Raw genomic sequence first — 17,963 nt, forward strand, 5'->3', positions numbered from 1 at the left:
TTTTGCCTTAAACGGATGTTGACATCCGTTGAAGGATGTCATCCGTTTAAGCTTTGTTTTAATTTTATGTTTCTGTTATTATTTTATTAGATATTTTAATATTTTGATTTATTATTTTTGAATATCTTTTTAATGTATTTTAATAATATATATTTATATTAGTTTATATTTAAATATTAAAATATTAAAATAATAAAATAATAAAAGTAAAAAATTTTAACTTTAAGGATATAATTGGAATTAAAGATAATTGGGGAGGTGGAGGGAGAAGGCTGAGGTGGAGGGAGCAACACCCTAAACCTAAAATGAAGCTTTTGGGCCTGCACGTGTTCTCAAACAAACAAAAACATATAAAATGTAAGGCTATTGTTTTCTACACCCCCATCAAATTTCTCATCTAACCCATCAAGGTTTCCTGATTTTTTTTTCCGTGATAGAAGGGAAGATTGCTTTCAGAAAAAGAAAATCCGAAATTATTTATTGTGTTCTCAAAAATAATTTCCAAGAGTGATAGGATACTGGAAGAAATCTGATGGGATGGAGGAAGTAATAATCAAAATGTAGAGTGTTATAGTTTTAGTACGTGACCTTAAAAATATTCAAAACAATTTATAAAAAATATCATTTTAATTTCTATTAAAAATATGTAAATGTTATTATTTTATTTAATTATTTGTGATTGAGTGATAATTTAAAAACATTTTATATCATTACTGTATGATATTATATTTATTCTTTATTATTGATAATAAAATTAATACTATCATTTCTATTAAATTTTCTAAATTTATTATATATTACAAAATGACCTGACAGTCATACTACTTGTACCTTTTGTGATCGAGGAGATTTAAGAGAATTTGAAAATAAATTTTTTATTGTTTATTTGAGTAGATTTTGAGGTTTGAAGGTAAGTGGAAGTGAATTTAGAAGTAATTTTTTTAATCTGTCATCAAATCTTACACTAATTTTTACAAACTTTACCTCAAAATTCACTCTCACTTACCTCCAAATCTATTCAAATAAACAACAAAATTTACCTTCAAATTCTCTCAAATCCCCTTCATCACTCTTCCCAAATCCACTCAAGTGAACAAATTTTAAATAGATTTTAAATAAATTAATAAGAATAGAAATTAAATAACTGATAGTTTATGAATTAGTTTTTCATGTGGTAGAAGTAACTTAAGAAAGTGAACGTAAGGTATAAGCTAGTAAATAAAATAAGTTCACGCATCAAAAAGCTATTATTTTTAAAATATTAAGGGGTTATTTGCGATGTTTGTTTTTATTGTTGTGTTTTTTTTGTTGTTATTGTATACTTATTATTTACATTACTTTAATTTTTTAAAAATATTTTTAAATAATGACTATATATTTTATTTTTAAATTAATTTTAAGTTAATAAGTAGTTTAGAAGTCCAATTTTTTTTTAAACTAAACTATAAAGAATGGAGTTTAATTTTCATTATAAGCAATTTAATTCTTTTATTCAATATAATGCAATTAATTTATAATTCAATATAAGCAATTTAATTCTTTTATTCAATATAAAGCAATTTTTTCTCATTTTCTAGTTGATTATTGTTGCATAAAAAAATATTGTTAAATTATTTTTTTAACTACTTAAATATTAACTTGTTTGAGTAAGTACTTAGTTATAATTACATGTCATAATTCTTTTTAGTAAAATAAAGAAATACTATTACAGTACTGTTTGCCTTTTCATCTCAAACGAAATCTGATTCCATCCATCCACATGGTTTCTTTTCTTTTATATATACTATGCCTTTTTTTCCTCTTTAGGGGAGGGAATATTGTAGCCACTAAAACTTAAGAAGTTAGTATTAGAGTTCAAGATACACAACACTACATTCTAGAGTTTTATAGATTATGCTTTAAAATTATTTTCTCTACTTTCATACTATTCCTTCGGATTTATTTCATGATTTTCCTTCTATTACGATTTCTTTTTTTTTAATATTGTTAGATTTGTAATTAATATAGAGTAAGATATGTGTATATTTTAGGTTTCTTAAAAATATCAATACATTATAATTCATCTTAGTCAATATTAATTAAACATGTCATTTCTTTATACAATTGCCGTTAGTTTTTTTTTTTAATAAAATAGTACTTCCAATAATAAACAACAACTAGGTCATTATTATTGATAATTTTATCCTTAGTTCGAGTATAAACTAAATTTCTGATTTAAATTACATCGATATAACTAGTTAAAAATTAGTAAATCATTACAGAAATTATCACTTTAATTCCTTCTTTACCAAGTACCTTTCAAATTTTCTTTCATTCTTTCCGGATATGTGGCTCATTTCAATCTTTTTCTCTCATTCCCTTCTCTCTCTAATTCCTTTCTTTTTTACACAATAGATTTCAACAAACGAGTATATAAAAGAAAATAGTGAAAAATAGAGAAATTAAGAAAAAAGAAAGAAAAAAAAAGTGAAGAGAAGAGAAACCATCTGAAAATTATTTCAGAATTTACTAATTAATGATAATATTTATTTATACTACAATTATATTTTTGTATATACGAATGCAGTTCTATATTTATATTCGTGACATTTTGACTCAGAAATAAATTAGTTATAGATTTTAATAATGGTCACATAATAAAATAAAAAACTCTCACTACTTAGTGATTATTTTACAATAGATTAAAATAATTTCAACATATCAATTTCAATTTTAAAACTTGTATCATTATATAAAAATGTTTTACTTGAAAACGCAATTCACTGTCTAACAACAAACAATTTCAGCTAATCTTCCTCTTAATTAAAATTTTAAAAGACTTGGATTTTGGTGGACAGTGGCACAAGATCAAGCAAACCTCGAATGACTAAAAAACAATGAAACAATTGACTTTGTCACATGGTATGTCTACGAATGCCATGATTAAGGGCAACCATTACGTTTCTTTGTGGCACTTGGCAAGAATTTACACGTACACTAAATTAATTAATGGAATTAAGCATATTGAATATAATAAAAATATTATTTTTAAAACCTAAGGAATCATAAAAAGTTTCACTTATTTTCCTGCAAATTGTTAGGTACATTTTAAAAGGGTTAAAGTTTAAACAACGAGGAAAGCTTTGCGGGCTTCGTGACACTTGTTAATAATGAATTTTTTTTTCCTCCACTCGAAATTAATATTAGCCGTTACGTCAGGAATATGACAACTCCTCACTTTCTATTATGTCAGAATAATTATTTAATAACAATTATTTGGATGGTATATTCAATTGATTTTTTTATTGATAATTTTTTTAGAGAAAATTGAAGTATACACATAACAAGAAGATATGACATGAGTTTAACTTATATGTGACACATCATCTTTAATCTAATTTTAAAATTTAAAATAATAAATTTATAAATTTTATTTCTTAAATAATACATATTACCATTGAGAGGTTTTTTATCTGTCAGAAGGTAACTAATAAAATAATTATTGAATATTTTTAATAAATATCTTTGCAAAGAGTTTACATTTAAATATCATGTCATTTAATGTAATAATAATAATTATTATTATTATTTAGCTTTATTTAAACATTCAAAAAATTATTAAAATAAAATCACTTAACAAAAAACATTAACTATTTAAAAATGATTTAAAATTTGATTATATATTATTTAGATCTCTAAAATTAATTTTGTTTTTGAAAAGTTATTTTTTTAAAACGTAGTAATTTATTTAAATTTACCCTTTTTTAGAAAGATCAAACTTCTTTGTACTGATATTTTATTATAATTATATTTTTTTATCTAAACTTATATTATAAAATTTTACTTTTAAATAACATTATTCAAAATTAAAATAAAAAAAATCATCAATATTTATGGATATCACATGTATAACAAAAGTTCGTAGATTTTTTTTTTCCGCAAATTTCGATCACGTGGTGAGGTCCTGGATAGGTTATGATAATCATGGCAACGTTGTACCTGAATTTGTGAAGTTAGGACCAAAATACTTTTCAAAAATCCAAAAAATATCAATAATTATAATTATTTTAGTTAATAAAAGTTTTATAATGCTAATTATAGAAATAGATAATAAGTATTGGATTCGTCCGTTAATTTTGATATTACAATTGGAAATCAATTTACATGTGAATTTGAAAACATTCCATGAATATACGTAGTTTTTCTAAAAAAAAAAACTTGCAAAAAATGGAAGCTTCCACAGAAACTTGTGAAATAAGAAGATTGTTTAGTGATGATCGTAGCCATTAACATGTGTTTGCTTCTCTGAGTATGTTTCCTTGGCTGGTGCTGTCATCATGTGAGAGTTTTGCTCTCTTCAAAGATCAAGAACCACATTCAAAAACTACCACACATTTATCTTTTATTCATTTTAAGAGCCACGTGTACCACAGGTCAAATCGACAAGATGTTATATTCATCGGTTAATAATTAAGCCAAACATCTTCTTCCGACACACAAAAAACATAAGCAAAAGAGAAAACACTGGACCGACAAGAGTAAGTTCTTCTCTCTCTCTCTCTGTATATATTTGTGCTACATAGCTACCTCACAATACAGTTTTCTTCAATTAAGCTTAAGCACGATATAGTTAAGCCTTTTTCGTTTCCCTGAAGAAGCCGGAAAGTGAGGATAGCATCAGCAGCAAGCACACTTCCTCGGTCTGTAAATTAACCTCGTATATACAAAGGTATGGTCTTACTTTAATCCGTTTTCTTCATCATAATCTTTGTGCTTTATCTGTTTATCTGTCGGTAAAGAAATTAATGCATACATATGATTGAATATGGAAAATACGACTTTGCTTCTTCCACATCTTTCATCATGAAAAACCAGAATAATTACTTAGGATTACAACAACAATGTGATTTAATTCCATATTTTATACAAACTTCTCCGACCCTGTTAATTGCCTAGATACTTAATTCTTTTACCATAGACAACACTTTTTAAGACTATGAAACTAAAAATTATTACTATTACTATTATTATAATAATAATTATTAATAATCGTATATTTTTATAAGAGTGGAGATATAGGAAAACGATAGGTTTTGATTACAAGCTAGAGCGTCGGTTTGTCCCAGTGTGGGTAATCTAATATTATGTTAAATATTCGTCAGGTCATTCTTATATATATATATATATATATATATATATATATATATATATATATATATATATATATATATATATATATATATATATATATATATATATATATATATATATATATATATATATGGGTTTGCTAACGCGCGTACGCCTGTTTTTCAGTTGGTACATTTTAACAATGTGTACCGGATTTTAGTAGGCAAAAATACTCTTATATATCATGAATTCTAAGTTTTAAGGTTAAGGGTATTTTAATAATTTTCATTCTTAAAACTTAAAAAAAAAAAAAAAAACCCCGCAAACCCTTACTCACATCTCTCATTCCTCTCAATCCTTTCTCTTTCATCTCTCTCACTCCAACCTTTTCTCTGTCATCCCTACGTAGCCCCAATTGAAAAAATCAGAAACACTTGCCTTTAAACAATTTGTCTTTCTAAAGAGTTGAGTCATTGACATATTCACCTTGAGGCAAAGGTTCATTCAAGATCTCTTCAATTTCACCATCTTCACTAATTTCTCTAATTTCATCATCTGCATATCTTAAATCATCATCTCTAAAAAAACCCTCCAGACCAATTACCAATTCTTTCGGATGTCATTATGCTTGTGAAAATTAGATAAAATTAGATAAGACAAAAATTATAAAATAAAAACTCATTATAAAATCATTTTTTGTAAGAAATTGTTTAACAATAAGTATTTCTGATTTTTTCTAGGTCAATTACCAATTCCTTTATGCTTGTGAAAATTGGATAAAATTAGATAAGACAAAAATTATAAGATCAAAACTCATTATAAAATCATTTTTTTGTAAGATTGTTTAATGGCAAGTGTTTCTGATTTTTTCAATTGGGGCTATAGTAATGTTTTCAATTGGGGCTAGAGTAGGGATGTCAGAGAAAAGATTGGAGTGAGAAAGATGAAAGAGAAAGGGTTGAGAGGAATGAGAGAGGTGAGTAAGGGTTTGGGGGTTTCTTTTTTTTTTTTTAGTTTTGAGAATGAAAATTATTAAAATACCCTTAACCTTATAACTTAGAATCCATGGTATATAAGGATATTTTTGTCTACTAAAACCCGGTACACATTGCTAAAATGTACCAACTGAAAAACAGGCGTACGCGCGTTAGCAAACCCATATATATATATATATATATATATATATATATATATATATATATATATATATATATATAAATAAGTGATTTCATTTTTTTGTTATTCGTATTTGATTTTAATTCTATCTCTTAAATAGTTTTTTTGAATTAAAATATTTATTTTATAAATTTTACTTTATAAGTATAATTTCTTTAAATTTAATAGTTATTTAGATTTAACCATTTTCTAATTATAAATATAAAAAAATTATAATAAGATCACAAAAAATATTTTAATTTTATAATTATAATAACATATCAATCTAGAAATGCTATATTTTTATATTACATCTGGTTAATAGGTGTAATGGAAAAAAATTTAAAATTATGAATTAAAAATAGATTGGTAGAATACACGAAATAAAAAATAATTAGGTTAATTTATGATTAAATTTATTATTTTCTCAAAAATATTATCAAAAATTAATTATATGTTTTATTTAATAAATAAATAACGCTTATAATTAATCATATAAGTAAAGAAAATAACGTTTTTAGGATTTACATCATCAACTATATACTTATCTCAGGGACACATATAATGATATAATTGAATTGAATCAATCGGTTTGATAACAATATTAACTGAAATTTATTTTTGTTAAGACGTTGCAGAAAATTACGTCCCCAATTATTAAATGCATACATCTTTCTTTTTGTCAAAGTTTGGGTGATCATATCATAGCACAAAAAGAAAGCTAAGGTAGTAATGGCAGACGAGGTCCAAAGCTTCATTTTAGATAAAAAGTAATCAAGAGACGGGGTTGTCTTTTTCATTATAATTTTACTTTAAAATTATTGTATCCTTGTTTTTTTTTTTTTAAATCACCAACATGAATTAAGTTATTTTTAATAAGTACGATCTTTATATTATTGTGGTTTACAAATATAAAATTACCGGTATAAATTAGAAAAAAAAAAAATACTATCATAGAGGTATAACTTGTGACATTGGTATTACTTTTTAAAGGCTAAGTCAATTTGATACTTTGAAAAACAATCTTTAAGGATAGCAAAGCTGAAAAAGTTATATCTTTACAAATTTGGTGCTTGGGCACGAATGAGGTACATCTTTATCAATATTATTATGGCAGACCAAATTTACATTTCCCACCCATTATTATTCAGTTATTCGTAATCACCCGTAAATTATGGGCAATGCTACCATTATACTACTTTATTATATTTTTATGGGATTTTTAAATTAAAGTATATAAAATATATGTAATATATACTTTTTTTCCCTTTTTTTATGGAGAATTAGCGATAGCCATTGTCGCATTTCTGTATTTTAATTTTTATTATGTAATTAAAAACTAATATAAAAAATATTATAAAAACTTAGTGACTACAATTTTTATTCACAAGTAATATATATATATATATATATATATATATATATATATATATATATATATAAAATTTATAAATCAATAAAGGATGGTTATATTGTATTTATGTAATTATGAAGCTATATAAATTGCTATAATTTTAATACATATATAATAGTAATATACATTTACAGAAAAGAATTTACCTAGCATATCAATTACATAAAGTATAAAGGAGATCACAAAGGTTAAACAATTAACTAAAGTAAGGTAAGTAAATGATTAAGAAGTAATAATAACTCATAAGTAATATAATGATATGAGTGCATGAGATTAAATAATTTTCATACACACATATACACACATATTATACACATGATAAGACTATTGTTGACCTTATCCCAATATTATTTACTTACGATAGTCTCATAACATGTCTCTAATATCCTCTATCAACTTTCTCATTATATGATACATTAACCAACATGATTAAGGTTACCAGTGAAACTTAGGATATCATTGAATCTAGTCTAATATAACTCGTCACACTAAATGTAATTAAGTTGTGCCTCGTCTCCTGCACACATTACTTTGACACAAGGATCTTTTAATTTTTTTAATTTGTCTAAAGTTTCTAATTTTAAAACATCATATTATTAAATATTTTATTTTTTAAAATAGACTATATATTTAATTTTTTAAAATAAATAAGTTAATATTTTAAAATACATATTTAACTATTGAATAAATCACATTACATTCATTATTATTTAAATTTCGGAATCCATATATAAAAGATTAAGAAATTAATTTAGTATGCTTAACTTGGATTTAGTGGTCAAATCATCGGAACTTATAAATATTATCCTCTCGAACTTACACAAACTCATCTAAAATAGACATTCTTGTGAAAGACTTTGCCCACACTTTGTAAGTGGTGATAGACTTGAATGAATACCAATCATTTGTCAACCCTCTATGTACATTCTGCCTTCCCAGCATAAAACTGTAGTAAAAGTCAACTTTCCACATGTGAGACACAACAATGTTGTCTTAATGATCAAAATTAATAGGTTCCCCAAAGTTAGGACCCCTCATCCATCCAAAACCAAATACTCCTTCAATTGTGGATATTCCAAATAAATTTGATAAAAAAAATGCTCATAAACAAAAACACCCCATCAATACTAATTAATGATAGGATGTTCTTTTTGGGATACCACAACTTGAACATGTCATTGTTTTTTGGCTAAATTACACACAGATATTTTAGATACACTCTTCTCTGGTGCGATTACATGAATACACACATTTCAAATTCAATTACTCAGTTAGCTACCTCAGTTATTATTATTATTATTATTATTATTATTATTATTATTATATCATAACCAATAATGTGAGACATTTATGTTTTCCACTATAAAAAAGTTATGAGTGTTACAAAAACAAAAGAAGGAAAAAGTGACGACAAATATTGTCTTTTATCTGAAACACAGTTTTGTTACGTAAAAATCTAAGTGTTTGGACCAATTTTGTTTTGGGAACGAATGGCTTGGTGTTTATGGATATGAGAAAATGATTGTGTGTGGGACATATCCCAGTCAATGTCTGAACACGACATGCATGTGCCTCCTTGAAGCTGATTTTGTAGCACTTTCAAATAATGGATAATAATAGAAATGAGAACAAATATTTACATCACTATCTCATTTTTTCCATCAAAGGAACTTTTGTTTTTACGAGTTTTACAAATTTTTATTTTAAATAAAAATGAAAATTTAAAACTTTTTTGTTTGTTATTCTTTTTCAGTCCTATTATTTTCAAGATTCCAAACGAAGGTGAGGTAAGTCACGGCCTCTTAATTTGCATATAATCGATCAAATTTAAATTTCATACTGTTACTTGATTATTATTATAACTTTCAAATTTAAATTTCATATTATTATTACTGTATTAATGGTGAAAAATGTTGAAAACATGTTGAGATATGTTTTAAGAAATAAAATTTGCATCAATTCATAAACTAAACTATAAGCAAAGTCCTATAACACTAATAAACTTCTATACAAAATGATTAACCCAAATTTTTCTTTAGCATTAAAAAGGAAAAAACAGAAAATAGAATTCCGATGCGAATGTATTTCCCCAATGTAAATAAATTGAAAATAAAATAATTTTAAAGAATATAAAAAAAAGAAAATAATATTTTGATACGTATAAATTTTTTTTAAATATAAAAGTTTAATTTTTTTATGATATTTTATTCATATATTATATATTAAATGAATTTAATAACGTGTTACTGTGTTCTTACTTAAAAAAGAATATGAAAAACAAAACTCGAACCAGCGAAACTAAAATTTTCTGATCTTCCAGCTACTACATATCCGTCCATTATCAGCAATAATTTTCTGGGTACTTTAATTTTTATTCGTCGTACGGTTCTTTCTTTTTTTCTGAATTTGAAGCGTAAACAAAAAAAAAAGTAGATGTCAGAAAGTGTACTTTTAGATAAATATATATTCAATTTGATTTGAAGTAATCATGGTTTACCATGTGAATTTGAAGCTAAGGCTTACGATTCTAATTACTATAATAAAATTCTTAAACGAGACAAAAGAATTATAATAATTAATTTAAAATTATTGGTCTCTAAAATAATTTTTTATTTATAATAATTATTTTAGATACTAATAATTTTTATTTTAAAAATTAATATTTAAATTAGTCAATATAATAATTAATATTTTTTAAAAATTAAATATTTTATTATAGTGAATATTATTGGTGTCTCTTTAAATTTAAAGGCAATCATAAATACTATTAATATAATAATGCCATATAATATAGCCATTCAAAAGATGATCATCCTCCATTTGAAAACAGAAATGATTATGACATAGAATTAATGAAAACCTGTTTAAAGTAGGAATGTTTACAACCTTAATTTATCATTGACAAAATGGGCATTGCACTGTGACTCTTATTTTACAACTGCCACTCATCCCAACTTTGAATAACAGAGATGACTTTTCCCATTACAGTCGCTTTTCTGGTTTGTTTTTTTCTAGGAAATTTAATACACAATAACTCAGTTCCCGTACAAATTTTATTAGGATGCAATTTAATAATATATATTAAAAAAACATCTTATAAAATAGAAAACTGTTCTTGACTTATATTTCATAAATTGGGTTTATATTTATATTTAGTTGATGTAAAACAAAAACGTAAACATACTGTACAAAAGAGTAAATCTAAAGCTATAATAACTTATGTATCATAAATTCAACAAACTGAATAATTATATAGACATTCTCTAATTTTTCTTTTTGATAAGTGCAAGTTGGTACCTTCATTGAAAGCTGGGGTCGAGGGATTGTGTTACATGTGATGGATTCAGTTATTTCTTGTAGTCGTGCGTCCATTTCATGTCATGATGAGTTATCTTTTCGGGCATTTTCAACCAATTAGGTTGAAGAAGAATGCAACACTAATTTGCCCTTCCACCAAAGAGTCGCCCTTTAATTGGTTGGTTGCTTTTCACGCTGTCTATTAATTAATCCACATATCATGAATGTGGGAAAAAAGTTAACTTAATTTAACTAGATCAATCACTGTCAATTATACCTCAAAATTTGTGGATCAATAATAGTGATCATTGCTGCAAACAGGGTATTAGGTCTATTTATCTCTCTGTTTTCTTTTTTTCTTTGATAAAAGTTTCTTCCTTTACTTCGCTTAAGAGTAACTTAGAAAACAATTTTAAAACTTCTCACAGGAAGGAAGTCAGTTTTTTATTTTATTCAAATAAAAGAAGAATTCAATTTTAATTAGTTAATCTTGAACCATGAAATAATTAATAGAATTTAATGTCATACCACATAATTTATTAATGAAATCGGCTTGTCGTATTTAATGTTTTTCTACAAGATTTGTCTCATGGCATGCCACGTGTTGGGGAGGTTTGACGTGTGGGAGTATGGTTGATCTAATTTATTAGGACAACCTCCAACTGGCAACCTGTTAATCATTAATGTCTGCAACTTGCTAATGTCCCGTGATTTTGGCCACGGACCCGCATTCTGCCATCTTTCCTTTGTCACACGAAGAATTGAATTAAACTATCATCATTTTTTTAATTTTTTGTATGAATGAGAAGTAGATTAATACGAGCCACTAGATAACGATCCAATGATGTCATTTTTCGACTGAGTTGGATCCTCTTTACTTATGGAATAATCTCTGATGGTGTGGTAATAGTCATGTTTTAAAACAGAGTATTTTTTTTTGTTTCCAAGAATTCTGCGAAAGTAAACAATAATTGTTAGAATCAATACCCTGTAATTATTACTCTAGAAGAAAAAAAAAATCGGTAAGAAAAACCCAGTTTTGCTACTTGAATATCAACTACTCACTTTTTCCACTTGGTAATAATTTGACAACGTTAACAACTGCTTTGATGTGTTTTTTTATGTTCCCATTCTTACCCATCTATTTGTAGGTACCTCAGCTCAGTTTCCGCCTTCACTTTCTGATTTCTGCTTCAGCCAAATATAGCCAATCGTAACAGTGATGAAGCAAGGATCAGCAGTAAACAACCAACAGGTACTGTGTTTTTGTCTGTGGGTGTGTCTACTCTGAACCTGTGCATGGCTTGTTTCTGCATGCCTGTGCGACTTGTGTTTAGTGTGTTGGGGTTAGTTGATATTGGGAAAATGATGCACTGTGCAAAGGGCTTGGGCTGACATGGGCTTTTTGGGTTCGTGTTGCATGCAGCTCTTGTGGGCTAGAGTGGTTATGCGGAAATGGTTTAACATGAGCAGCAACGAGCCTGATTACAGTGCTGACCCTGATGATGATAATGAGGATGACCCCGAGACTGACTCAGACAACGAAGGTGAGTCTTTACAACTATCTTTCTATTGTTTTGAATATCTTCGTGTTTGTGCGTCTCTGTGTGTGGGTTTGAAATTTCTTAGAATCTGGAAATTGAGCATTGTGATTATGCCATGTTTATCTGAAACATGAGAATTGAGACTGTTCAACTCCATTTCAGTTTGGGTGTTTGTGATCTGTCTATGCAGGGTGGGGAAAACAGACACGGTTTTGGGACAGCAGAGAGGAACAAGCACCGACTGAGACAAATGGTTATTTAATTTTTTCCTTCTCACATATGCAATTGTAGCTTCTGATTTTCTTCCAATCTGAGAATTGCAAAGATTGGTATGCTGCTTTTCCTGTTTGTCTTTATCACACCGTCTAAATATCTGATGAACTGCAGAATTTCTTCCAAGGTTAAGAAGGCAAAAGTCGCTAACTGTTAGGTCTGAATATATAAACAAGAAGGAACTGAGGTGAGGAACTAGTCTCGTGTTTATTTAGAAACAGAAGACTCTAAATGCTATGAATTGAAAGAGTAGAAAGCATAGTTCGTTTGTTGGTATCGCTCAAGCCTCTCTCATCTGGATTCTGGTGAATATTTGTCTCTCAGAGTATGTGTTGGAACATGGAATGTCGGGGGAAGGCTTCCACCTGATGATCTTGATATTGATGATTGGCTACGCATCAACGAACCGGCTGATATCTATGTTCTTGGGTAAGCTGTAACTGTCCCTTATCATTCTTTTTATGCTTCTTATATTTTGTATGTTCACCCGAATACAACATTTTTCAGTCAGAATCAATATATTTTCTTTATACAGACATTTTACTCTTCCTTGCAAACGAACATTTGTCTCCCTTGTTTAACCAGAACATAACACATTACAATGCCCCAGTCTTCAGGAGATCGTACCATTAAATCCTGGTAACATTTTTGGTGCCGAAGATACTCGACCAGTACCAAAATGGGAAAACATTATTCGAGATACACTGAATAGAGTTAGACCAAAAGCCCCAAAGATGAAATCCTTCAGTGATCCTCCGTCTCCATCAAAATTTAAGCCATCGGATGATGTGGCAGACATGGAAGAAGAAATTTTACTTGAAAGCGACAGTGACATTGGTGAGGAAGTCCTTCCTGTGGATGAAGATCACAACGTTTATGATGGAGGCACAGATAAGCCGAACACAGAAGAAGAAGTCTTGGCTTCAGATGCTGCTGATATTGGCAACACAGTTGGCAATGATTTACAGAGACAGTTTTCTGAAGGAAGGAGGTTGAGTAGGCTAAATCATTTCCGTGACGAAAATTTTTCCCAGAAAACGGGAACCTCATCTTCTCAACAGACCAGTAAACTATCCAGAATGATTAGTAGTTCTGATAGAATCGGTTTGAGTTGGCCAGAGCCACCACTGCATTTGCTATCTCAACCATTGAATAAACCAACTTCTTTTAAATCTATCAGATCCTTTTCAGCATCAAAGTCTTTCAGAACATGTCATTCTTTCAAGCCAACCATGGATGACATAATTTCTCTTGCTGAAATCGACCTCGAAGCTTTGATGAAGCGGAAAAGGAGATCATCGTATGTAAGGATAGTAAGCAAACAGATGGTTGGGATTTTCATCACCATATGGGTTCGTCGTAGCTTGCGTAAACATATCCAGAATTTAAAGGTCTCAACTGTTGGTGTCGGTGTTATGGGCTATATTGGTAACAAGGTCTTTATCCCTTTCTTTAGAATATCTGTTTTTTTCTTTTCTGCTTGACTTCGCAATGTTTGATTGTTAAATCATTGCATTATCATTATCTCCGACACCTTTCTCTTGTTCCTTTCGTTCTGTAAAGTTTTCTGGATTACTTGCTTGGCATATTAGGCTCAATTGTGGACCTGAATACAACAGGTATGTTTGGTGGTGCCATTGCCACATAAAGTAATGTACTATGTGGTTGATATATGGTGTGGGCACCAATCAATGATGACACTTTCGTTGTACTGATTATCTCATTCATTTATTCCACTAGGTTTTCATCATTAGTGTTTAGGCAAACAAGTTAATCCACCATTTACCTTAACTTTTAGTTAGGATATTGTGAACTCTTCGAATAAGGTTCTTTGTAAGTATTTTAACAGAGAAAAATATGAAGAAAGAAAAAAAAATAAATGACTTTCTTCATTATCCATAAACTAATTATTAGAAACTTCCTTCGCAGAATTCAAGTTTTTCTTATTTTTCTCAATAAGTATTTGTATATGACCCTATGCATATAATTCTTGTTTTTGTCAGTGGGTGATTTATTATTGGAAATATTGGGTGATCTTGGCATCTATCAGTGTTGATGTGATTATCAGATGATAAGAAACTCCTAAAATTTTCAGGGATCAATATCTATCAGCATGTCTATATACCAGACACTCTTCTGTTTCATATGCACCCACCTTACGGCAGGTGAAAAGGAAGTCGATGAACTTAAAAGAAATGCTGATGTTCGCGAAATACATCAAAGAACCCAGTTTCCTCTTGCTGATATTGGAGTTCCCAGAAAGATCCTTGATCATGAGTGAGTGAATGTTTTACATACCAAGATAAACTAAAAGGATGATTATTTGACTTTTCAATGGGATTGTTTTCATGATGATTATTCCCTTACTGTATGCTTTTATTCTGTATTTACAAATTTTGCCTAAAAGAACTCCTTGATTGATTCCAATTTATCTGCACTTTCCAGAAGAATAATTTGGTTGGGTGATCTGAATTATCGAATCAACTTGTCATATGAGAAAACAAGAGATTATATCTCAAAAAAGCAATGGTCAAAATTGATTGAGAAAGACCAGGTAACAGTTACTGATATACTCTTACTCGATGTGAACTGCACAATTTTATATGGTGCATATCTGCACCTTTGATGAGAAATATGCTTCCCAGATTTTTCTAGTAAGCCTGATATAACCAACTTTTTTATGACCTGATTGGGTAACTTTACGAATTTTTTTATTTCCTTTTGTCTAGGAAATATAAGTATGTGCAACAAGTATTTCCAAAATAAATAATTATAATAAAATTTATTTTTTTCAATCAATTATTTATTATTTGTTGTAACTTTTACATCAACTAAAGATTATATAAATAGATGTAAAGCTCGTCTTAAAAAATAGTTTTGTATGGTTGAATTATGTTTAATATTCACTTCTTAGTAATTTTGTGTTATATTTTTATTAAATTATCTATATTTATGTTGGTCATAGTTTGTTAGCATTTAACATCCTTTACCTAAAATTGAACATTTGTCTTGGGACCGTTTTAATGTAAATATAACTGCATAGTGATGATATTTTAGTCATGTATCCTATTGTAACTTAGATAACAGTGTTCAAAAGACAACAGTATCCAATAACCATGCCAACATGTGGAACTGTTGGTTGTAAATTCTCAATGCTTCCAAGTTGAAGCAAGATATCCATGCCATTTTTCATTTTGGTACGTGAAATTGATTAATGTTGAAAACCAACATAAAAAAGGAACTCAGGTAAAAGGTAGTTCTAGCTGTGTATTTTATTGACATCTTATTATGACAGCTTACAAAAGAACTGGAGAAAGGTGTATTTCATGGATGGTCAGAAGGTGCATTAAACTTCCCACCAACTTATAAGTATGAGATTAATTCAGAGAAATATTATGGAGAGGACCCAAAGGTTGGAAGGCGAATACCATCATGGTATGCTCAAATTTATTTTAATGTTTGTTTCTAAATAAATCATGTTAAACATCATTGTGAACTTTGACATCTGAACCAAGGTTATCAAATTCGAGAGTTTGCGTAAACTCGTGAGAGTCGAGTACTCGACTCGTAAACTCGTAAGAGTTTATTTCAGATGAAAAAAATTATATAAATAAGTCTACAAAATTATATAACTTTAAATAAATAAAATCTATAGTTATATGGTTCATAAAAATAAATATTGTAAAACATAAATACTTAGATTATTGTCATTAATTTTGATGTATTTCATTAAATATAAGTTAAATATGTTTTTAGTCCCTAAACTATCGAATTTGTTTTTAGTCCCTCCTAAGATACATTTTAGTCCTTCTATTTAAAATAAAAGGACTAAAATGTACCTTAAGAGGGACTAAAAACAAATTCCCTTGATAGTTTAGAGACTAAAAACATATTTAACCCTTAAATATATAACTTTCAAGCTCGCAGAATCGCTCCAAACTCGCGATTCTACGTTATCCTACCAATTTCACAGTCGATTCTACCGAGTTTATGCAGAAAACGAGTTTACTTTCGAGTTAACTCGGAAGCCATGTCTGGAAACGTAAACTCATAATTTACGAGTTAAATCGAGAGTTTGATAATCATGATCTTAACTAATATTCCAAAGCCCACCAATCATTTACAAATTCAGATTTAATTGCCTTTTTTCTCTTAATAATTAGAAAAGTACTTAATATGGTATATTGATCAATCTTGTTGACAAAATCTTTGTTTATATAAATGATTTTGCTTTGTAAAAATTTGCAATTACTTTCAGGTGTGATCGTATTCTTTCTTACGGCTTGGGAATGAGATTACTTAGATATGGAAGGACTGAACTTAAATTTTCAGACCACAGACCAGTGACAGCCACATACATGGCAGAGGTTGAGGTGTTCTCTCCAAGGAAGCTGCAGAAAGCCCTGACTTTCACTGATGCAGAGATTGAAAATGAAGAAGTCATGGCAAATTTAGGTATAGTTGAAATTGAAACATATATAAACAAGTTCCCTTACATATATAAACATAGCTTACTTGTCTGAAATTTGAACTAACTGAGACTGCCATAATCTCTATTTTCTGGTGCAGAGACACTGTACGAGTTCTGAAGTATTTATTGAATTTGAAGGAACAACAATGGTAGCGATTGCAACTTCATATTGGATTTTTCATTTTCATTTTCTTTTTACTTAGCATTTTACAGAAAGCAGTTGTATGATTTTTGTAAAGCATATGATGAATAAGATGTAAAGCTTGTTGGTAAATTGGGTATATTCACTTGAGTCGTTTGGATTAGTTTGCATAAAGTTACAAACTTCACTGCACTCATTGCACTAAAAAGAAGATTGCTGCAGTGTGATTAACATTGTATGTAAGACCTTTAATGGGAAAATCTCTGTATGCTTATAAAAATAAACAGAATATGGCAGGTATTTTTCAGATTTAGTTGTGTAGAGAGATGATTGCAATTGCAACACACTATTAGGTGATATACATATATGCAGAATGTATAAGATAAACTTTCTTGTATTATCTCATTGCTATTACTAAAAATTTTTTTGTTATAATTGTGAAAGAATTTTATAGTTTTTGTTGTTATCAAAGATGAGTACTATATATTAATGACTTACAAGACTTAAAAGATTGTGGTCAGTTTTGGCTTTTTCTACATCCCTTTAATAATTTGACTA

The 17,963-nt window shown here is 28.3% G+C and overlaps 1 protein-coding gene across 5 annotated transcripts; it reads left to right on the plus strand.

The window, feature by feature from the left end:
* Window positions 1-4,473: 4,473 nt before the first annotated feature.
* Window positions 4,474-17,714, plus strand: LOC124827951 (DNAse I-like superfamily protein). 5 transcript variants are annotated; one of them, XM_088096767.1, is made up of 13 exons: window positions 4,474-4,517; window positions 4,635-4,708; window positions 12,127-12,230; window positions 12,402-12,522; window positions 12,710-12,772; window positions 12,907-12,979; window positions 13,117-13,221; window positions 13,403-14,228; window positions 14,888-15,069; window positions 15,238-15,346; window positions 16,088-16,227; window positions 17,051-17,247; window positions 17,362-17,714. In XM_088096767.1, exons 3-13 carry the CDS (start codon window positions 12,198-12,200, stop codon window positions 17,379-17,381), a joined length of 1,869 nt encoding a protein of 622 aa, XP_087952893.1. In that variant the 5' UTR covers window positions 4,474-4,517; window positions 4,635-4,708; window positions 12,127-12,197; the 3' UTR covers window positions 17,382-17,714. The 5 variants fall into 5 exon arrangements, with proteins under 5 accessions (XP_087952893.1, XP_087952892.1, XP_087952894.1 ...); XM_088096766.1 differs by lacking the exon at window positions 4,474-4,517 and adding an exon at window positions 9,432-9,465 and having other exon boundaries at window positions 4,552-4,708; XM_088096768.1 differs by lacking the exon at window positions 4,474-4,517 and adding an exon at window positions 9,432-9,460 and having other exon boundaries at window positions 4,552-4,708.
* The last annotated feature ends 249 nt before the right edge of the window (window positions 17,715-17,963 follow it).

The sequence above is a fragment of the Vigna umbellata genome, chromosome 8 (genome assembly GCF_029865625.1).
Source record: "Vigna umbellata cultivar VRB3 chromosome 8, Vumbellata_1.0, whole genome shotgun sequence".
NCBI classification, from domain to species: Eukaryota; Viridiplantae; Streptophyta; class Magnoliopsida; order Fabales; family Fabaceae; genus Vigna; species Vigna umbellata.

Coding starts and splice junctions, on each gene's coding strand:
- LOC124827951 (XM_088096767.1), top strand. CDS start 12,198: ATGAAGCAAGGATCAGCAGTAAACAACCAACAG. Junction 12,773..12,906: donor AGCACCGACTGAGACAAATG/GTTATTTAATTT, acceptor GATGAACTGCAG/AATTTCTTCCAAGGTTAAGA. Junction 13,222..13,402: donor GCTGATATCTATGTTCTTGG/GTAAGCTGTAAC, acceptor ACAATGCCCCAG/TCTTCAGGAGATCGTACCAT.